A 23807-nucleotide genomic window follows, 5' to 3' on the forward strand; every position below is an offset into this window, starting at 1 on the left:
GCTGGACCATGTTAATTTCTAGCCATAGGTGGTAACAAGCTATTTGGTAATGCTAGTCACCCATCCATTGAAACCCAAATGTTATCTATTTGACACAACGTGCTCCAACCCAACTTTGTTGTTCCTTTTCAGGTACTGCCCCTTGAAGCCTTTTCACCTCATCCCAGGGATCAGCTGTTGTCAACAAGAGTTTAAAGTTAGTCTTATCCATGCCCTCATTTGTGAATTCACCATTAAATGTACAAACATTATGAGCACAGTATTTAGCAAACTCATTGGGTTACCTATTTCCCAGAATCACATGATCATCTCCAGAATGATGGGCAGGGCAGGTGACCACAATGACTTGTTCAGGCTACTGTAGTGCATTGAGAAGGTTTTTCACATGTTCGCTGTTCCAGATCGGAGATCCAGAAGACGTCATAAACCTCGCTGAGACCACAGTTGACCAAAGTCACAAACAATATCAAAGCCATATTGACCATCAGTAAAGATTGTCACGTTCGATTGATCAGGAATGCAACATTCTCTGGTAAGAGCAATCAACTCAGCCACTTGAGCATAAAATATTCCTTGAAGCCAGGAAGCTTCAACACCACCAGACAGGGTACAGACAGCAAAGACTGTACTTGAACTTCCTCCACTGTCTCTCAAGCATGAACAATCAACAAAAAGGACATAATTGGTTTCAAGTAATGGTTCATCTTGTATATTTGGTCTAGGCTTGGTGCACAGTTTGGTAACATCAATACAATTGTGATACCCTTCACTATCTTCATTGGTTCCTTGGCACACTATTGGCAACTGAGTAGCAGGATTCAAAATCCTGCAACGTTTTATTGTCACATTCTCTGCAGCCAGAATCACTTACTCATATTTAGCCAGTCAATTGCTTGTCAAATGCTGTCGTCCTGTTCTAGTCAACAAATGTTCTATCGAAAGGGGCACATACGTAGGTAATGGGTGACCCATAACAATATTTTCATACATCTCTATACTAGTGCTGACTTCTGCTACTGACTTTAGACATCCAGGTAATGCAGAAGCAACAGGATCGAACGTGGCCGAAAAATGTGCCACTGGTCTCTTAGCATTTCCATACGTTTGATTCAGCAATGAAAGAATGCAGCCCTCTTTCTCATTGCAGAAAAGTGCAAAAGATTTGTTATAATCGGGCATCACCAGAGTTGTAGTCCAACAGACTTTTTCTCAGTTCTATGAATGTGACAAGGCAATCGTTCTCCCACGGTACCATCCTTATGTGTCTGCGTCTGTAAAGGCTTGGCCACCAGCGAAGAAATTGGTATCCACTGTCGACAGTAGCCCACCATTCCCAGAAACATTCTTACCCTACAGATAAATGTGAGCCCATCCTCTTGGTAAGTCTCCAATTGCTTTAAGCCAAAATTTCTTACAATCGTTGCGTCTAATTATGTTGTCAACTTCGCTACATCAATAGTTTTTTCGGTTCAATGGAAGTGTACTCTGACTCACTTCTGTACTTAGACTCTCTTTAGATGGAGTACCTCCATTAGGTAACTGTACCCACTCGTCTATCTCCTTTCCACTACGAGATTGAGTCACTAGAGAGATCTTAGATGTGGGATTGTTTCCCTGAGCACCATAATCCAAATACGGTTCCCATCCAGGAGTAGTGTGGGTAGGTATTTTCTGGTAAGAACCTATTGAAGTGCATCCTGACACATTCAGAGTCATGTCTGCACTCTCTCCACACAGAGTTCTAGTACTCTTTGGGATCAAAGGCGCAAACTTCCTAGTATCTAGGTAAATTGGAACTCTGCTCAGTCTTTCAGAATTAGGTGCAGCCAAATTGCATGTATTTCTCCCAGATCCTTCAGATTTACACATAGGAACTACTGGGCCAATAGTAACTAGGACTGTGAGAAAATCTACAGTACTCTCAGTGGGGTCCACTGGAACACTCTCAAGCCTTCGCTTCTTGGTTCACAAGGCACATCAACTGGAATAGGTCCCACAGGACTAGGAGTCATCTTAGCTAGGGCAGTAAAAAAAGGTAACTATGCAACTATCACTACCATAATTTCCACCTCCATTCCTAACTTCATTATACGGGCGTGGACCTGTAGACAACCCTTCCAAAAGATTATCTCCAGAATCCTCACTATCTAGACTCGCGTCATCATGCTCTTTGAATTTCTTCTCCCTTTGTCTTTGAATGATTTTCTTTTCCCCTTCTCCCTTGACCGCATCGGTGGTCAAGGCTGGGTACAGCTTAACTCCTACCTCTCCACCTTTTCTGCTCAGCATCTATATAAGTACGTATAGTTTTCTTTGCTCAACCCTGGTATTTCTTTTTCTTGAGCATGGGCTGCACACACTCAAGCATTAAGGGCCTCATATTGCACAGGTTTAGGAAGTGGCTTCATTTCATACAGCACCCTCCTCAAACTTTTAATACTACACAAATTAAATGTGCTGTATTGTGGGAATCTCAATGGACCTTTTTTTTTTTTTTTTCTGCGTTCTTATGCCATTGACCAATCTAAACATACGAGTTCCCTGCTGTGGATAGGATCGTCTCCTCTAAACAAATCTCATAGGACTTTTAAAATATTTCATTTTTCAATATTTCCACAAAGCTTCAATTCAATCCAAAATAATGCTGTACCCACAAACCCATGTATCACCACAACCATCAAACGCAGCACAACACCTTATGACGTTGTCCACCAACAGCAGCGGGGCACTGCGCTGACCGACCTCTACTAGCGTGGCACACTGACGTAGACCTCGCAGCAGTCCCTCTCCTTTAATCTACATGCGCACTCACTCTGCAATATCACACACATACGGTAACTTTTCTGCTTACCCTAAAAATGTACAGTTTCAAACAGTTTTCAATCACTTCTGATGAGATTTAGAGCTGTAGGGTGTCCTCCAGAACAATACAGCTCTGCACATTAAGATCCCCAATGCAAATTGCCTCACATTCACACAAAGTAAGTTCTGATCTTCTGTGCCGTTGATGACCTCTCGTAACAATCATAAACTCTTAGCAGACTATGTAATGCGGTATCTTCTACACCTTAAACATTCCCGAGTTCTTAGGCCACATCAGACCAATAACCATTTCAACTCCTTTATAAATCACCATACTCAAATAACGTTTAAAACATCTCTGCAAGACACCATCCAGCCTCACAATCCCCAAAAGCTAAATGTGAACTTCTGCACAACCCTGTTTATATTCTGTGAGGAGGCTGGCCTGGTTTGTAGTGGGTACCTTGGGTACTTACACCAGATCCAGATATCCCTTGTTAGTGAATGTAGTGTTCTAGCAGCTTAGGCTGAACTAGGATGAATGTGAAGCTCATGCAGTACGACTTATAGTTACACAGTACTTATACACAAGTGATGACAATACTCGGTGTTACCAAAAACAAAGGTATTTATTTGAGTGGCACAGTACCAAAAATATCTTAGAGACAATACTCCTTCTGGAGTTAAGTATTATACACAATTTATGAACAATATATACATTAGATGCCAACATTAGACAAGTAAATAGTAATAGAACAATGCAAACAGTAGGAAATCCTATAGAATGCAATGGGAGAAAATAGGTCTAGGGGCAAGACAAACCATATTCTAAGAAAGTGGAATGTGAATCACAAATTCCACCCCTCCAGACAAGTGTAGTGTGTGCAGAATCGCTGGGAGACTAAGAATACAGTAAACGTAAGTATAACCCCACCCCAGAGCCCATAAAAGCAGGAGTAAAGTACTGCAAGTTTCCTTAGGACACACTACACCTCGTGATTGGGATTTTGCAGCAGCCGACCAAGTCTGCAAAGAACTGCTGGAGTATTGGACCTGATGGCCTGCAATGGAAGGGGACCAAGTCCAGAAGTCGAAAGAAGTTCCAGGAAGGACAGGAGTCCCTGCCATCCCAGAAGAGGGTGCAAAAGAAGAGTCCCTGATTAGTCAAAGACTGTAGAAATGCACCCTAGGAAGATGCCAGCAGGGTCCTGCATGATGCAAAAGATGTCCCACGGCGTGAAGATCGTTGCAGATGAGATTGTGTTGGAAGGTGCCAACAAGCCTTGGCTACGGCAAAAGTGCATTTTTCATCAAAATGGTGCTGAATGAACCCAGAAAGGACCTGGGGGCCTCAACTCTGTGTGAGGAGGAAGAGGGGGCTCTCATTACTGTAGAGAGCTCTCGGGATGCCAGCCAGCACCCCCAGAAGCCACACGATCCAGGTTCAAAGGAGGTGCAAAATGCAGTTGATGCAGCACAACAAAAGAAGGTCCCACATCGCCGGAGAACAACTCGGCGAGTTGAGCATCGCAGGGTGGAGTGCTGGGTACCTGGGCCAGGCTGTGCACAAAGGAATTTTGCAAAGAGTGCACAGAGGCCTCAGGAGACGAAGAAGACACAAAACACAGGGGGTACTGTCCTTCTCGGGTAAGGCAAGGTCTTACCTCCTCCAAATTGCATCAACAGGACCTCAGGATAGTCTGTTGATGTCCACCCTCTGTGTCCTTAGGAGCACGCTCGTCGCCGTGAGAGGAGTCCCAGGGTACCGGTCGTCGCCTTCAAAGGTGCCTGCTTGGAGCAGGGGAGTGACTCGTCACTCCACGGGAGATTTCTTTGGTCCTTCTGGTGAAGGATGAAGACAGGGATTCCCCAGAGCATGCACACTGTGGAAACTGTTGCAGTTGCTGACTTGGAGATGAGGTTGCTGAAGAAAAGAGTCTCTTGTAGACACTTTGTTGCAGATACAGCATTTCTTGGAGCAGGCTGCGGTTGATCCGAGGTCAGAGAATGCTGAAGTTGTTGCAGAGGATTCCTGAAGGAAACTTGCAAGCAGAATCTGAAGAGAACCCACAGGAGAGACCCTAGATAGCCCTGAGAGGGGATAGTCTACCTGATCAGGTATGGACCTATCAGGAGGGGTCTCTGATGTCACCTGCTGGCACTGGCCTCTCAGAGCCCTCCAGAGTGCCCCACACCTTGTAAAGCAAGCTGGCTGAAGTCTGGGACACACTGGAAGAGCTCTGGGCACCACCCCTTAGGGTGGTGATGGACAGGGAAGTGGTCACTTCCCTTTCCTTTGTCAAGTTTCCCACCAGAGCATGGGACAAGGGGTCCTTGAACCGGTGTAAACTGGTTTATGCAAGGAGGGCACCATCTGTGCCCTTAAAAGCATTTCCAGAAGCTGGGGGATGATACCCCTCCCCACCCTGTAACACCTATTTCCAAAGGGAGAGGGTGTAACACCCTGCTCTGAGGAAATGCTTTGTTCTCCCTTCCTTCGACTGGGCTCCCCAGGCCCCAGGAGGGCAGAACTGTCTGTGAGGTGGCAGCAGCTGTAGCTGCAGTGCAAGCCTCAGAGAGCTGGCTTGGCAGTACTGGGGGTCCATGGTGGAGCCCCCGGGATGCATGGAATTGGCTCCTCAATACCAGATTTGGAATGGGGGGGACAATTCCATGATCTTAGACATGTTCCATGGCCATATTCGGAGTTACCATTGTGAAGCTACATATAGGTATTGTCCTATATGTAGTGCATGCATGTAATGGCGTCCCTGCACTCACAAAGTCCGGGGAAATGGCCCTGAACTATGTGGGGGCACCTTTGCTAGTGCAAGGGTGCACTCACACTTAGTAACTTTGCACCTAACCTTCAGCAAGTGAAGGTTAGCCATATAGGTGACTTATAAGTTACTTAAGTGCAGTGAAAATGGCTGTGAAATAACGGGGGCGTTATTTCACGTAGGCTGCAGCGGCAGTCCTGTGTAAGGGTTTGTCTGAGCTCCCTATGGGTGGCAAAAGAAATGCTGCAGCCCATAAGAATCTCCTGGAACCCCAATGCCCAGGGTACCAATGTACCATATACTAGGGACTTATAAGGGAGGGGTCCAGTGTGCCAATTGAAATTGGTAAATGAAGTCACTGGCCTACAGTGACAAATGTAAAAGCATAGAGAGCATAAGCACTGAGGTTCTGATTAGCAGAACCTCAGCAACAGTTAGGCACTACACAGGCATACACATTAGGCCACAAATTGAGCACTGGGGTCCTGGCTAGCAGGATCCCAGTGACACAGTAAAAACAAACTGACACTCACAAACAGGCCAAAAGTGGGGGTAATCATGCTATAAAAGAGGCTACTTTCTCACACATTCTCATTCCTAAGCCAATATAACTCTCTTCCCAATCTCTGCAACTTCACCAATTGTCCAACTCTGGACATGGGCCCTTGGGATTGGGCTCATATGGGCTAACTACTCTAAAGTATGGTTCTAGTTCTCCTCACTTTGAAAAGAGAACCATCCTCATAGCTACCGTCTGATCCAGCTTGGTCTATCCACAATTGTTGACTCCAACAAATCTTTACTTTGTTCTGAGGGATGAAGAGAGTTGCAACAAATTATTTAAAATCAATTACAGTGCAACCAAATGGTCACACATTCAATCTCAGAGACCAACTTAGTTTCAAAGGGCTTTATTACAAACGCTAAGTCAAACTTATGTTCATGAGTCTCAAAACTATAGTATAGATGTACAGAATCACTAAAGGAGCTCTACAACGTAGCACAGTGTCGAATCAGATTAGCATATGAAATACTGATATCTTTACAGTGACAATGCAGAAAATCAAGAAAAGAGTTTGGAGTTTAAATTCCAAAAACAAATTCTCCTGCCTAACCATTGAATCGAGATTTGTAACTATTCTAATATTAAAACAAGTTCTCGGAGAAAGATCAGCATAACAGACCACCTGTAGAAAACTCTGCCAAGTGAGATGTGTGCAGCATAAAACAGCTGAATCTCCAAGAATTGATGTCTATACCTCAAATAGGTCCACTCTGCTCAAAAGCCTAAATAGTCAGAACCTCTTTCTAACTAAACTGCACTTAAATCTCAATTCATCCAAAAATGTCATCACTGTTGAACTCTTTCTTCTGAAAAAGTCATAAATCAAATGACTAATTGGTAACAGTCGGATTTATTTTATCTGGCCTTGGTGCAGCCTTAAACTAATAAATTGCAGAACAATGTGTCAATTCAGGATACTCCTTCTCAGACTTTAAAAAAGAACCTATTGTGCGTGAAAGATAGTCTCGGACCTGCAGCTTTATAAAAACTTTCAAAAAGTAAACTTCACATTGAAATTAAAACACAGGAAAAATGTGGGCCTTCACTCCAGCCAAGCTAAGTATGCAAAAGTACACATTCAAATTAAATGTTTTCTGTACGTCGTCGTATGTTGAATATAAAATGATTATAAAGAATAATAATGCTTAAAATACTATAACATAAACACTTTTTAAAAGAATATTAAATGAGGCATACATGAGACATAGTATTCATTTGTGCACTTGCATGAAATTTGGTGCCCCACATTTAAGTGAAAAACATTTTCACGTTGTGCAGAAAAATAACCACCCCTTCATTTCATGTTTTAAGAGACATGACACAGCCATGTTATGCTCTTTCTCGGGTCAAAGTTTGCTTTTATTACAAAGCTTGTGCACCTTACTTCACCTTCTAAAGGGCATGAGCCTACAACAGAGTTCCATGCTATTAAAGCAGTTTTGAATAGGACGTTTGATCTTTAAGGTGTGGTCATTTTATGTAGCCGTCTTTAAAACATGACATGTTACAGATATTTGAAATACCATTCAATTCATTGATTTACACTAAATTATCTTTTGCAGACAGAGAACGGTATTTAGGACCAAACTATGCTTTTCAGAGGCATTACTGATGAATTTGACTTTGGAAATGTTTTTGGAATCCGGTTGCATGAGGTGGATGGGCAATAGTGCAAATATCAACACTGAGAAAGCATTTTAAGGGGTATTCAGTAAGTAGTAAGGCCCTAATGTCAAGACGATCTTAAATGAGACTGAGGGAAGACGCCCACAGCAACAGAAATTACAATGAAGCCCTTCAAATGCTATACAGTTATAACCTCATCAATGTTTTTGGTCCGTACACACATTTTCTGAAACGGCCATTCCCTGCTTACAATAACCTTAATAGTGATTAGTTTTAATTGTACCACCTGTTTGGTTTACAAGCACAAATACATATTTTGACTATTTCTAAATCTTGAATACAAATCAGAATTTTAAAAGTTTTGGATGAGTAATTTCCAGTTGAGATAATATAAAATGTATTTTTATTTGCCATTTTTTTTTTTAGCTTTTGGGTGAGATTCCAACATGAAGTCTCTTTTCACATACAATCTAACCACCGTAAATGGCAGTTTGAAGAAAGAAATGGTGGGCAAAGTGCCAATTTAATTAGATGGTCTGATTTACAAAGGTAGTATTTTTGAGTGCATTTTCTCTGCAATCGTACCGGAGACTCGACATATTAAAAAATAAGACATACTTACCTTTTTTATGTTTTTTGTGCAAAGTCTGCCCCGAATGCAGAACCTCAGCAGTTGTAAAAATACTATTAGTAGAATTTGTGAATAACAAAAAAATCATAAAATTACACTTTAGCATGTTTACCTTTTGTGAATCAGACCCATTGACAATAAATGTAAAAGATCTGGGTGAGTTTGTAAAGGGAGAAGGTTAAATGTTTTGGTGATCTGGAGGAATTATGACAGGGTTTATATATAAAAGAAAAAGAAAGAAGCAATGTTAGAAAATGTAAGACTTCCGAAGTGCGATTTGTCAAAACCAGCTCTTAAAAGAAGTTGTGCAACATGAAATATATAATGTGACCCATGGTACTGGTTCTTTGTTTACTAATTTGCTGATAAGAACGCATTTTTGTTTTTTTTCTCTCTATTTTTTTTTTAGACAAAAGTCTGTCCGTTTGCATACAGGTAGATTGTTATAGCCTGATTAGTGTATGTGAGAAAGTGGATAATTAGTAGGGGTTGGTGGAATTTAATTTTGCTGGCGAGGTTGGAGGAATTTCAATGTTTCTTGTATTGTGGAATTACTAAATAATTCTACTGCTCGGTCAATGGAATTAATAAGCATGGTTTGGTTTATAAATGGCTGGAAGAGTGAGCAGTCCTACTGTTTAAAAACCACTGACTGCACAGCTGTGCATATCCCTCAGTGACGTTAGATACTCTGCAGTAATCACTGCAGAATATGTGAGGGCACTGTGGGGTATTCACTACAGTGCATACCCTTCAGAGACCTTGCATATGCTGCAGTAATCACTACAGAGTATGTTTGGGTGCTGAAAGGTATGGCACTGTAAGTGTGTTTGGTATATGGCAGCTATAATTTTTTGCGCAAAATGCATCTTTGCATCCGTTTTGGATGCAAGAGTTTATTTTACGCAAAGAAAATAGCTCCAACTGCACACTGCCACTGAATCTTGCAGCATTTTAATGTAATTCTGCGAAGTCAAATTCCACCCACCCTTAATCAGTTGGGGGTGGATGTTTGTCCAGCTCAAGTACTAATGGCCTGTTAGGTCAGTAAATGTTTCAATAGTTCAAACCTGAGCTTATCCCCTGGCAGTTGTGGCTCGGAGCAGACCAGCTTAACTTAAGATGTGTACACTATTTACAAGTATCAAAACAGTTAGAAAGTTTAAACAACACAATTAGCAGGGCTATCTGCAACCTGGATCTCAAGCAGAGCTCAACGATGGTGGGTTGCTGAAGAACAGGATCCTAGTGTGGTCATTGACAAAGGTGGGAAAGCTCTTAGCTGGCGAAATCTAAACTTTGTGCCTCTGAAGGCCTCTATCGATCCCTGTGAAGCCCTTCTTCCTTTGGACTTAGAAACTTTTCTGGAAGTCAGATCTTGATCTGTACAAATTGAGGCCGGCTGCAGATTAGACGTTTGCAACTTTGATAGTGACCCCGTCTCCATTGGTACTCAACAGAAAGTTGGGGTAAAAACTTTCCAAGTCACACTTCTTGCAGTTTGGGAAGAGAAGGAGTACTCTCTAACACCAGCCAAGGGGAAGCACCATTTGGGGGTAGGACTCACTCCAGCAGTAGTCATCATCAGGGACCAGGGCAGGATGAGTTGAAACTGGCCAGCTGGGCTCCTTCAGGAAAGTGGGCTTTTTTTCAGCATTTGTCTCTGCAGCTTAACAGGAGTTCAGCCAACTGACCTTTGGAGTCTACTTCTTTGTCCAGGGTATAAATGAGAGCAGACCCAGCCCTTAGGGCTCTCCTCACAGGTCTCAGTAGCAGATGCAGCCCTTCTTCTGTCTTCCAGGTCCATTAGTGTTCTGAAGAAGATACCCAGGGGTGCCACATTTATTCATAGCTCTAGCCTGAGGGTGTAGGTGACTCCTGGCCCATACCTAACCTTTTAGAAAAAAAAGTTCCCAGGTGTAACCCTACCCCCTGTGTAGCAATTCCAGTGTGCTCTATTGCAAGAATCCCAGAGTGACCTTGCTATCTAAATCCACAATGGCTGAACATTTCTTCCCTTGTTCAGCGTTCCTGTGCCAACTGTAGAGGTGTGCCCATGGAAATTATCAAACTTGTCCCTGTGGTCACTCAAAACCAGTTCTGGGGGCAGCTGCTTTCCTACTGGGATTGATACCTGGCTGACTAGGAAGACAAAAGGACGGCAGGGCTAGTGTGAGCTATATCTTCCAGTAACAGAGTAGGCATCATTTGAACATATATAAGGGGCTGAGCACAGCCCCAGGCTGCACTGTCATTGGAAGATCAGCCTCACCAAAGCCTTTGTCCCAGCTCTGGGAGACAGTTCACGCCTCATCCGAGCTATTCAGCTTCTGCAGGAGAGATGGAAGCACACGCACACGGACTCTAGAGACTTTAGGCAGGGAAAAAGTTACTTTTAAATATACTTTTTGTTAAAAAAAAAAAAAACCTGTTACAAATATGACTTTGCTAATGAATTGGGGCTGTAATAACTATTTTAAAAGTCCAAGAATAAACTTGTTATCTGGTTCCTAGGTGAAGATTGTTGGACCTGGTCCTCTCAGCAAGGTCACCCTCAGACTTTTTCCCTTCACCCTCCTTGCTTGTTATCTGAACTATTTTTTGTTGACTTTTAGGACTCTGTTTGCACTTTAAAAGTGCTAACCAATACTTGTTCACGTGACTTTAAACATGGTAAGATTTGCTTACACCCAATTGGCACACTTATTTTACTTGTAAGTCCCTAGTAAATTGATACAGGTACCAAGGGCATGTAAATTAATGCTACCAGTGCCCTGCCTCCCCCCCCCTCCCGGAACTTATTGGGCCAGCCACATAAGTAGTGCGTTAAAACCTATCTTAGGCTTGCCATTGCGGCCTGTGTGAGCAGTTGTTAAAACTGCCATTTCAACCTGGCAAAATAAACCTTTTCTGGTCCTAAACCTTCCTTTTTAATACATGTGTATGTCAACCCTAGAGTAGACAGTAAATATCCCAAAAGACAGGGTGCATTGTATTTAAAAAGATGGGCATACACTTTTAGGTTTTATGTGTCATGGTAGTGAAATAATTCTACGTTCACTTTTCAATATTGCAAGGCCCTTTTCTTCCTTAGTATAACATTGGGTTAACCAATTACATTTAATAAGTGATACATTTTGTTTGGGAGCAGGGGGGAATTTCATGTTCGATGTCTGAGGAAATTTAATTTATGAATCCCCCTTAATGGTAAAGTTGGATTTTAATTTGCACTTTTGAAAAGAGAAAAAAAACATCTTTAATGTTTTATTTTTTTTCCCTTATCCTAACCTTTTTCTGGGTCATGTGACTGTGTAGTTGGCCTTTGTGTATTCCTATCTGGCAACCACACGGAGTGCTTTTGTTTTGGTAGGATTGGCCATCCAAGGCAGTGTTGGAGGGGTTGAGAGGGGGTACGGAGCTATGCACAGACCTATTGTACCTGAAAGACATTGCCTCAGCTCACATACAACGAACTTTGCACTAGCCTATTGTTACTGCTGACAAACTGGGACCAGGGCATGGAAGCAGGAAATTCTGGACCCCTCAGTGAGAGGGAAGTTCCAGAAGCTTCTCCCACTTCAAAGCTGGCTATAGATATTTTTATATCTATATAGGACTGCCAGACCAACTCTTCAGTATGCTGCTGGACCTGTGGATACTACAGCGGGACTGTCCAGTTGCCTAAGGCCTACCCTGGTGTCTCTGAAGTAAGACTCGGCCTACTGCCTTTATCCCAGGTTACCCAAGTGATTCAAACCGCTAGTTAGCTTCCCTCCTATGAGCTACAGGGACACAAGCTACAGGGACCTCTCAGCAATTGTACAGGTGACCTGCTGCACTGGATCTTCCTGGACCTTCAACTGAACCTGTCTCAGCCCTGCTTTCCTCCACTTGAGTGAGCTCCTGATTCCCCCACCCCCCTTACAGAGGAAGAGTAGAAGAAGGAGATAGAAGTTGAGGAGGGGAAATTGGTAAAGTAGGGATGACAGGCTTCCTTTGTGGTTCCAGAGGGAGAAGCCCCTGCCTGATCCAGGGCCAGCAGCAGCATCACAGCACACAACCTGTCCTCAGAGAAAATGGAGGATAGCAAAGCAGAGGAAGAATTTCAGCTGCAGATGGAAAATTAAAAAAAAAAAAAAAAATTGTGAGTGTTGGACCTGGCCCTTTTACAGGGTCATTCCCCAGACTTTTTGCTTTTTGCCTCCTTATTTTTCTGACCTTTGTTGGCTGACGTTTTGACTCTGAGCACTTTTTCACTGCTAACCAGTGCTAAAGTGCATGTGCTCTCCCTTACAAAATTGGTATGATTGGATTATACCTAATTGGCATATTTAATTTACCTATAAGTCCCTTGTAAAGTGGTATCCCTATACCCAGTGCCAGTAAATTAAATGCTACTAGTGGGCCTGCAGTGCTGCTTGCGCCACCCACTGAAGTAGCCTGTCAAACCTATCTAAGGCCTGCTAGTGCAGAGCCTGTGTGCGCAGTTTCCTGCCACAGGGACCTGGCATCTAAATTTACTTGCCAGGCCCAGAATTCCCCTTTTATAATATGTCACTCCTAAGGTACGCCCTAGCTAGCCTTTTTGGCAGGGTGCCATGTATGTAGAATGAAGGACATGTGCCATGTTGTGTGGCCTGTACTGGTAGTGACAAACAGCCTAACTTGCTGTGAGTGCTGCCTTCTCGTAGGATTGCATTGGAAATGCCATGCCTTATGTGTAAGGGGTATTGTCTGATTTTTCAGGGGTAGCGTAAGCATGTTTGGTATGGTTGTGATAGTGGTGAAAAATGCTGCTTACTGGTGTAGGTGTATTTTTTGTTACTATCCCAGAAATGCCACTTCTAGAAAGTGCGCATTTATCTGTACTTATGACTTTGGTGTTTTGCAGGTGGCCTCCAATCCACGTCTGGGCAGACTGACAGTTGGGGCTTTGTGCATACTTCTCAGACAGCCTGAACACAGGGAGGGTGGAGGTGTCAGAGGTGCATCTACATATTGTAAAGCCTTCCTGGGCTGAGAGAAGGGCGAGGCGGGGCAAACCTGCATTTGTAAAGGCTGTGCCCTGGCCTCACACAATAGGGTCGTTAACCCCCCCACTGATGTTTGGAGCCTGTGCTGAGAGGGGGCACTCCCAGAACCAGTTGTAACTGGCTGGAACCTCCTCTCCCTGCCGTTGTAAACCCAGTATAAGTACAGGGGAATTTTCCCCACAATTTGAACTTTCTTGGGACTTGAAACTGGACACAGAACGCTGATGAATGGACTCACCAGGAAACCACCTCGGACTGCTGCTGCTGTGCTGACCTGCCTGGTCACGAGGAGGAACTGCCACCATCTGCACCCCTTGTGCTGGCCTGTAGCTGGGCCTACCAGCCCTGTGCTTCCTTGTGCTCTTGCTTGTTCCCATGGGCAGGGTGCTGTGGCCCCTGACCCTTGCAACGATCCCTACAGACTTTGCCGAAGCGCTTTGGAAAAGCGCTCTCCTAATTGCTGAAGACAAATCACCACCGCAGCCTGTGCTTGTGAAAGTGCCCTCTCACTTTGTGAAGCACCCTCTTAATTGCCGGGATTCACCGCCGCAACCCGGGCTTGGGAATGAGCCCTCACACTTTCATAAGCGCTCCCCTGCTGCCGGGATTCACCACGGCAACTCGGGCTTCGAAACGAGCCCTCGCGCTTTCATAAGCATTCCCCTGCTGCCGGGATTCACCGGCGCAGCCCGGGCTTTGAAACTGTGCTTAGCGCGAGGTCCGCGCTAATTTAGTGCCCCATGGGGCACAAGGAAAAACTAACCGGAACAAGCGTGCTCCTGTCGGTGCCCCCAGGGCATGGTCCACTCCTAGCAGCGCCTGCGGGGCACCAGCCGCCTCGGATCTGGACAGACTTCACTGCGGCAGCCTGGGAACACCTCTGATCACTCGCGCACCACGTCAGGTGCGGGTGAGTGCCTTCACGGGGCCCCCAGAGGGGTCGAGTTCTGGAATTACTAAAGTGCAGGACTCTGGGAAGGCAAGGGAAGTGCCCCTTACCCTGGCCGCTGCCAGAGGAGCAGAACGCTCCTTTTTCACACTATTTGGTGCACTCTTGTTTCTCCGGGAAGGGAGACCTCGAAAGAGGTCCCTTCACCCTCACCCCTGAGTCGTTGGGTCTCACCTGGCCTCCTCCCTGAGGACAGGGTGTGAGAAGTCTGAGGCAGGCAGGCCCCCATCTAAAACGCAGGCCCCCAGAGGGGCCCTTTTTACCCAGAGTAGAGGATGCCAGCCTCCCCTCTCCATCAGGAGCATCGTGTGGCCCCCGTTGTGCACGCAGGAGCGCTGGGGGCCCCTCATGCTCTTCTAGGCACTCTACGGCAGAGACCAGGTACTTTTTAGGGAATATGGGCTCCAGGAGCCTATTATAGACCTTGGGATGTTTATAGATTTCCTACCTGCTTTGTCACTACATATGTGGGCTGATGTTCCTTTTATGGGCATGTCTAGCTGATATGTATTTGTATGACTTGTGGTATGTTCACTAATGTTCCTTTTATGGGTATTTAGGAGTTATTTATGATCAGGGCATATATCTCTTATTGTAATTCCTGACTACTGCTTATTTTGCAGAATCCAGAGTACTTACGTGTTCTAATGTGACAACTGCGTATTCTTGCAGAGTATTAGTAACTTGTGTAACATTCTGACAACTGCTAAGGTAGCAGGGTATTACTTACGTGTAATGTTGGTCTAATTATGTTTTGTGCAATACAGATTATTTTTACATAGCTCAGTGTTGTGTTTACTTTGTGGTGTACATTTTGCGTCATGTGTGTTGTGCAAACGCTTTACACATTGCGTCTGGGATAGGCCTGACTGCTCGTGCCAAGCTACCAAGGGGGTGAGCTGGGGTTATCTTAGATGTGTAACTCTCTTGCCCTGACTAGAGTGGGTAGGTTCTGCCTGGCTGAGGTGCATATCCTAGCCAACCAGAAACCACATTTCTACCAGTGAGGGTAAAACTGTTCTTTTTGAGTAGACTCTTGGCCAAAGGCACACGTTTTCTCTGATTTAGTGCTTAAGACCTGTGATAATGTTTCGGGTTGAAACACTGGCTGGACGGCGCTAGAGCCTTTTGGTTTTCACTGCGTGTGTACTAGTGTTTACTTGTATGTGTTAGTCATATTGTCAAAGTAAAGTACTGACTGGACATTACCCATCTTAACTGTTACTACTATGAAAACTGCATTGAGTCTAGCCCCACACCTTGTCGATGAGTATGCCAAGGACTGAATAATTTCATTACTTCAAGAGGCAATTGCTAAAAGGGACTATCTGATGAATACATGGGATTGTAACTGTATTGTGTTAAAAAAAAAAAAAAAAAGTCAGTTGAATTTAAGGCCTGTTTCTCTCAGATTGCTATTGGACCCTTAGAAACCTTCTTGCACTAAACTGGCTTTTATAAGAATCCAGTGCATTTGAGGGGAAAAATAGTGGTCATTTTCATTTGTCTCTGATGTAAAACTTTCATGGCTGCTTGCTTCTATGCAACCTGCAGAGCACTTTGTTTTTAAACCAACATACGATTAATTATACGAGTAGCAGACACCAAATACTTTTGGAGCCAAAATGGGCTCAAACTTCTAAAAGGTTTAGGATACGTCATGAGGAAAGGGATACACGTGCACTCTTAACGATGTAAAGTCTGGAACTTCTTCTAAAATGCCTAATTGCATTAGCAGTGTTAGTGCCTCAGACCTTATGTGGTTACTTATTAGTTTATAATGGGACATGTTAGAGGTTCGAAGGACCTTTTGACTGCGCCTAGTGTAGTTCCCATCATAAGACTCCGTTCTAATACAAATCAATAGCAATCCCAATCAAAAACATCAATAACTGTGAGTCAATAATTTCCACGTACCATGACCCCTTGGTCATGAATAACCATACCTTTATGTAAAAGTTAGAATGTTTATTTCTTTATATTAAGTGGTAATATCACGTGCCTTAGTCTCAAAATCAAATAAGCATACAGAAACAATACTGGTTGGCCGAATCTTCTAAGCTTGGATCACTATACATTCTAGAGTTACAGTACAAATCAATAGCAAGAATAACTGTGCAATGGAAATGGCATACATTTAGATTCAGCAAAGAAAATACATCAACTGTTAGTATTTGGCAAGTATCATCAGTGAGACTCCTAACTTGCCTTCTGATTAGAATGGCTTGTTTGGGCTTCATGTAAAACAATTTAGTCAAAACAAAATTGGAAAACATCTAACTATGGCTCTATCAAAGTTAGCAGTTGGTATCTAGGGACAAAAGCAAATAGACATAGCAATCAGTATCATTGTCTTATACCTTGTCTCAGTTTGGTTCAGCAAGCTGTGACTGTCTTCATCAATTGGACATCTGTTCGGTCAGCAAAGCATCAGAATTCAGCAATAAAGTTCAAGATAGAAATGTCTCTTCATGCAGTTCGGAAAGAATAATGGCTATTGGCACAACTCCTTTCAGGACAGTTAGGAAAACATGGGTCTCTCTCTCCTCTTGTTGTAATCTGACTAAGTTAGATTCCCTAAAACTAATTCCCACATTGCAATTGGTCAAAGAATCGTACGTTTACGTTTAGTCCTATGAAAGTAGAACCTCAAGACTAAGAATTTACTAAACCGTTGTTCACATGTCGATGATTGTCTCCTCTTCTCCTGTTCTCGTCATTTGGCTTGCCTGGTAACAAATTTGTATCCGCTAATACTCCAGTCAGTGCATCCATTGTTAGTTCCTGGGAACATGGCATTTACACACACTAAGTTTTAAAAAGTAGCAGTAGCTAGTACAAAATTTTCTAGTCAGCAGTTCTCATGGGAAAGAATTCTAGCTACTAGCATTCAGTCAATGCAATGGAAAATTACAATTTAATTCTCTAAGCAGCCATCTTATGATTTGTCTAAGCAATGCAACTTAACATGAGGCTGCACAACTAGGTCCAAGACCTCGCTAAATTGAGGCCTATGATTAATAAAGCAAATACATAATATATAACCATTATTATGACATCCTACTACATTAATCCAAACTTGAGCACACCATTTTACATTAATAAGCACACTTCATGATTATTGGTGATCACTCAAGTAGGCACATTTTCAAAGTTGGGTATTTGTCTGTTAACTCATTTTCTAAGCAGATTTAACAGTAAGAATACATGCATATTCATTAGTAAATTTTTAGAGTTAACAGCAGCAAGTGTTAGTATGTTCAGATGGAGAACCTTTATATCAGAATATGGGGAAATAGTTGTGTGGAATATGTAATTTCTTAATGCAATTTACACACAAAGAAGCTTGATGGTGCTAAAGATGTGAGTGAGACCCAAAGCCATGGTGGGTATGGCCAGGTTTTCGCTAAGCCTCCTAAATGAAGAAAAGGAAAAAAAATTCTACCTGTAGAAATGTCCCTGCAGATGGACTTGCGACTCATGCATGCTAATGACAGAAGGAATTGAGCAGGGCTCATTTCAGCACTTTGGATGATCAAGAAAAAAAGTCTGATATGGAGTAATACGACATTACCTTGTAAGACAAACACGTGAACGCTTCACTGGTTCCACCACTGGAAGTGCATATACGCTAGGAACAACAAAATTATTATCCCTGCATTCATCTTGAGGTACTTCAACTGCAGAATTCAGGATACCAGTAATTTATAAAGAAGGTTGGAAATTAACCCTAGATACACAACATTACATTCTTCCTGTTGATAGTATACAAACATAATTATCATTTTGTTTGAGGCAGAGATACTCTCTTCATTGTCTGACTTTGAGAACATACAACTCTATAAAACACACTTAGACCCGGATTACAAGCTGGCCTGAATTTTCCAACCCCTGTGTGAGCAGGGATCAAAATCTGAGTTCATTGTGTTCAGCACATCTGGTAATTACTAGTAACATTACCTATCTCAACTTTAATTACATTTTGGCAGGTCAAACCTGTGGGAATGTAGCAGCAGATAACTGTATAGTATTTACCATACCATCTGGATTTTTGTGTGGTTAAGTACCATACTCAGCAATGTTACTGCCAAAAACTAATTTGAATTCTATATCACACCCGATAAATACCCTACCCCATAGAATCACTTTTTATTGGGTGTGTTAGAAAGTGGGTCTCTAGTTGGCAGAGGTATGCACCCTGTCCAAGTATAGACCATAGTCCTAGTCAGAGTAAGTCAATTACACACCATAAATAAACCTGCAATGGCAGGCCCGAGTCATGTTTAAAAGGCTAATGAAGTTGGTGGCACAATCAGTGCTCCAGGCCTACCAGTAGCTTTTGTTTTACAGTCCTTGGGCACATGTAGTGCACTTTACTAGGGACTTATAAGTAAATGAAATAGGCCAACTGTGGATAAGCCAGTGTTATCATGTTTTTAGGGCAAGAACACATATCCTTCAGCTCTGATCAGCAGTGGTAAAGTGCCCTGAGTCCTAAAGCTAGCAAAAACGAAAGTCAGGAAAGTCCGTGGAAACTACACCAAGGATGCGAGGTCTATCTGGGTCTAATAAATATCACCTTTATTCAGATAAACTCTGAAACTGGGCCTAAAAGTGAAGAAGCAAAGCTTGACACGCTTTTAGTTTAACACTAGAATTAATTTGTTACAACCAATGATGTGATTGTGTATGAGCAAGGACCAGTGACAAAAAAGGCATTTTTAAAATGTTTTTAAGGCAAAGCAGGAAGACCGATTCCAGTCTTACTGCCATTCAGTTTTACTCTGTTAAGCAGGTACTAATGTTTGACCACATAACACACACTTTTCTCTTAACTTGCATATGAATCTAGTATTTTTAAAGCGCATATAAAAGAAAAACCCCAAACACTGGATTGATCATTCAAAACAAAATGCTTAAATATTCAAGAAGAGAAAAACTATGACACATTAAGAGATTTCTTTGGTAATTCTAAAGAGCTAATGCTACATGATGGAAATTGCTCAATAATGAAATCCAAGCCTGCTCCTGGGCTTGAATTTGAGTTTCAGCTGGGAGAGTAGTAGATGACCGAATGCTACAGTTAAATAAGTACCCACTAGTGAACCATTTCAAGAGTGCACAAATTTGTTGATAATTTTTCCTCTGAAGACAGTTTATTTCAGGCCCAAACCCCACTTTGAGAGGTAGTGAAATTGTGCTGCTTAATAAATGACTGGTTTATCTGTCCAGCTCTCTTTACAGTAACCTAGAAGAGTGCTGAAAGACTGATAATCTTTCTGGTACCAGAATTCAAATGAATTATCAAAAGAAGAACCACTGCTATCTTGAAAGGGCTACCCTGCAATGTGTGGTCGGCGCATAACTGATGAAGTCCCATCAATAAAGTGTTTGACAAGATAGGTTTGCAAAGTAGTTCTCAAATGGGTTAAAGTTTATTTTCTGGAGTAAAGATCCGCGGACTACCTCGGTGGAACACATGCTGTTAATTTTAGACTTTTACAAGTGAGTAGATGTAATGACATTGAACCTGGCTTCCTCGGATCCAAACGTTCTAGCAGTATTGTCATATGGCTTAGTGTTTTTGATCGAGGGAATTGAAGACCATTCTCAAGCAACAGTCAAAATCCTTGCCATGGTGGACCACAAATATCACTAAATTAACCTCCGCTTAACCCTTTGATTGGCAGATAAGCAGTCAGGCATAACTTAAAGGCAATGTGTAAAGTGTTTCCGCAGCGTTCAGACAGTAATAAAACAAAAACACAAGAAAAATCTCACACCAATTTAGAGAAATAGAAAAAATGTAACAAATACTTTGACATTTAAATGACAAAAATCCCATCAACAGAACCGGAGTTATGAATTTTAAAAGTTTTTAGTGTAAAATAGCACCTAAAACATCAGATCGCCAACAGCGGGTATCTGGTAGAACGAGACTGGGACAGAGTAAAAAAGTTATGGCCGACTGCGGTGTAGGGGTTAAAGGTAATTTAAAAAATGGGGGTGTTTGTGTGTGCCAATTCAGTGTAAGCCAGTTTTAGCCCCTATTAAAGGAGTGAGCACAACCACTTTAGCATTAGTTGGCAGTCATAAAGCGCACAGAGTCCTAATACCAACAAAAAATTAAATTCAAACAGGCTATGAACGGGCAAAACATTTGGGTGTGACCCTACAGAGAGGGTCAAGTCCAGCACTTGCCTTACATAATTAATCTCTTATAAGATTAAGCATTATTCAACAGGGTATCCTATGTGCCCACACACACACACATTCAAAATGTCATCACTGTGTTTTGACCCGAAGATGTTCAGGCTTAAACTATTTTTGTCGTAATTGCTTTGAGCATCCTCCACCATGGAGTTGCACTAGCGCAAGGGAAGTGTTCATTCTTTTATTGATGTCTCATTGCAATACCGAGGTTCTATCAGGCTGGGAGAGTCAGCCAACTTAGCTGAGTGCAAGATATTACACAGATCTCTCTTCTAATTCCTATGTTAGAATACTTGGACTAAATTTTGATTTTGGTTGCAGGTAAAGTATTAGTCTGAATCTCAGGATTGATGGCAATGGATATTTCATTGAAAAATTTAGATGTTGAAATGAAATGCGGTTATAGGACAGATTTATGCTAAGAGTTTTAGCATGAAAATTCTCCGGACCTTGTGCACTTTGGGAGAGCCCGGGTTAGTGAGGCAGGTTTTGTTCTACTGTGGGAGATCCAATCACAGGTAACACTAAATATTCCTGTCACCTAGAATCAAAGAATTTATAGAGCCTAGCAGAATGCTTCAAAACAATGGCAACAAAAAGTAATTTAGTTTCACCTCACAGCTCATCCAATCTTAGATGTTATCAGTCTAAACCTTAACATCCAAATAAAACTACCCACTGAATTAATATTTAATTTGTTTCATCAGCAGCTGCACGATATTACACACCAAGACAATATGTTTGTTCTTGAAGAAACTGAAATGGATTCTGTGTTAAAAATACTTGATCCTTGGCAAACCCTCAAGTTACTAAATATAAGGCAGTTAAATTGTTATAGTTGCACATTATCCACCTGGATGAGAAGTAATTAGGGCACTTTTAGGGAGACCCATTAACTTGTTCACATTCACCATTCTAGTTACGATGAAATGCTTTAGTGGGTTGGAAAATGCTAAAATATCATGTAAAACAAGGAAGGATTTATCCCTTTTATCTTTGTATTGCAAATGGCTTCTATGCACTTCTTTCAGTCTCCTACTGTAGTTTAACTCCTTGCTGATAACCCATGGTCTAATCAAGATGAATTTGCCAAGGGTTGTGTATTTTGACAAGATAGGATGCATGTTGCTGCAATAGTCAAGATTCATTTTCTCAAGCACATGCTCAGATACTGCCACCCAAATCAAAACACAACAGACTTCCTTGTTGATGCAATCACTTCAAAAGTCCTTGGCCAATCATCAAATAAATCTTAAATATGTATCTACAGCACACCATGATCTTTAGTGTGTTGTCAAATCACCTGGTATCTGACAACCCTAGATTCTGATTGCTTTGAGTGCTTGTCAAGTTAAAATCTTTCTAGCTTAGTTTGATATAGTTTTGGGTTTAACATGTAAGTTTCAAAATGACATTTGCAAGTGAGTCCCTCTATTGTGAGTTTGACTGTGTCTCTAGATGAAATCTGTGATAAAGGGTACACATACTTAGGAAGTCACGCCTTGAATTGTTTGTATAAGATTAGATATACTAACTGTGTACTAAAGGCAATGCAGACACGGAGGAAGCCTATCCAATCTAGGTATTAGTTGTTTCAATTGCTGCTTTTTAACCTTTTGTTTTCACACACACCCCCGCCCCCCCCCCCCCAAAAAAAAATGCTTCTATGATGACCATCTGAACATACAGCATGTCATCCATCTCAAGTCGTTGCAAATTTGATTTAAATTATGTGCTATTTTTTTTTTTTCCCCTTCCCAGACCCCAATACTTACCTGCTATACTGGTTACGAAGAAATAGAACTTCTACCTTTGGTTAAGAAGTTAAATATTCTGATTTCAAAAAGGCCACACGAAACACTTAGGACAGTTTACAATAAATACAGTGACAGGTAAGATTCAAATATAAAGCTGTTCAATATTTTTTTAAATGCATATGCAACAAATAGAAAAAGAAAATAACGATTGACATGATTATGCTATACTGCACTCTCATTTTTGTCAACCCATGTGGGCATTAATTGTATGTCTGCGTTAGAAGTGAAGTATATTTTAATGCTGAACATTTTTTGCTAATTATATAGATTCATATTCATTTGCAATAAAGTTGTTTATAATTAGAAATTTGCATTTAGTATAGTGTAAATTACGCACAAAGCGTCCATGAGCAATTTAAATAAATTGGTCTCAAATATGTTACTTCATTTTGTAAGAGGTTACTTATCCTGGGAAAGTAGATTTGACTCTTAATTATTTTTGTTTCAAAAACACATTATTACTAACATCCTTCTAACTCGATCAGATTAGCAATGGTATCACGTGGTCAGTTTTGAAAATGTTACTGCAAGCTGCACTGAAAATCGGACCTTCTGTGTGAATTTCAAGTTTGATAATTGCAATCTACACAATTGTATATCGAAATGAAATATGGCTTGATATATTCAGATCTGTAAATAGAATTGAGCTACCAAATTAAATTTAGCTTTGAAACTCTGGAAACATAGGGTATTTTGTACCTAACCCAACTGATGTAGACTAATAAAGTGTCGTTTTTGTCTTGGCCCTTTTCTTAGCTTTTAAAACTTAACTTGGAGAGCACATTTTCACCTCACCTATATTCTGTCTTGGGAAATATGTTGGATGCTTCAACTGAAAATCACACAAAGGTGAAGGAAACCGTGGCCTGGGTGATTTACCTGGCATCTCTGGCTAGAGCTGATCACATCCAGTTCTTTTCAAGAGTTTCACCCACAGACCTTCATTATTCAGGATGATTCCTTGAGCTAATGAAAACAAATTGTGCTTAGATATCTTTAAATGTACTGGCCTGAACTGGGTAATAGTGGGTTTACATGGGATTTGGGAAAGGGCCTATTCACTCCAAAGATATTATCAGCCATATTATGTGTTAAATCCCAAAGGAGGAATTGGTGCCAAAAGGAGCAGGAAATTCATTGATGATTGCATTGACGCAAACCTCAGAAACTTTCCAATGGGTTTAGGGTCACCAATATATGGTGATGGCCAGTTGGATAGTCTATTTTGCACAAATGAAAACTGGTATTGTCCCTACCTACCGCGATAAGGTGGCACCATTCCCTATCATTGGAACAATAGAAGACCTTTTCTTAAACACACATGACGTTTCTTTGCAGGAAATGTTTTTTTAGAACGTTTGAAACCAGGCTAACTGCTCTTCAGACATTCT

At 41.8% G+C, this 23807-nt stretch overlaps 1 protein-coding gene across 5 annotated transcripts in view; it reads left to right on the forward strand.

Moving 5' to 3' along the window:
* LOC138265575 (G2/mitotic-specific cyclin-B3-like) overlaps positions 1 to 23807 on the forward strand; it is a 248864-nt gene that overhangs the window by 196123 nt on the left and 28934 nt on the right. For all 5 annotated transcript variants that reach the window (XM_069213402.1, XM_069213405.1, XM_069213406.1 and 2 more), the window contains exon 11: positions 22361 to 22491. In XM_069213402.1, coding sequence (XP_069069503.1) covers positions 22361 to 22491 — 131 coding nt within the window. The remainder of the gene's footprint in view (positions 1 to 22360; positions 22492 to 23807) is intronic.

This window comes from Pleurodeles waltl, chromosome 11 (assembly GCF_031143425.1).
Source record: "Pleurodeles waltl isolate 20211129_DDA chromosome 11, aPleWal1.hap1.20221129, whole genome shotgun sequence".
NCBI classification, from domain to species: domain Eukaryota; kingdom Metazoa; phylum Chordata; class Amphibia; order Caudata; family Salamandridae; genus Pleurodeles; species Pleurodeles waltl.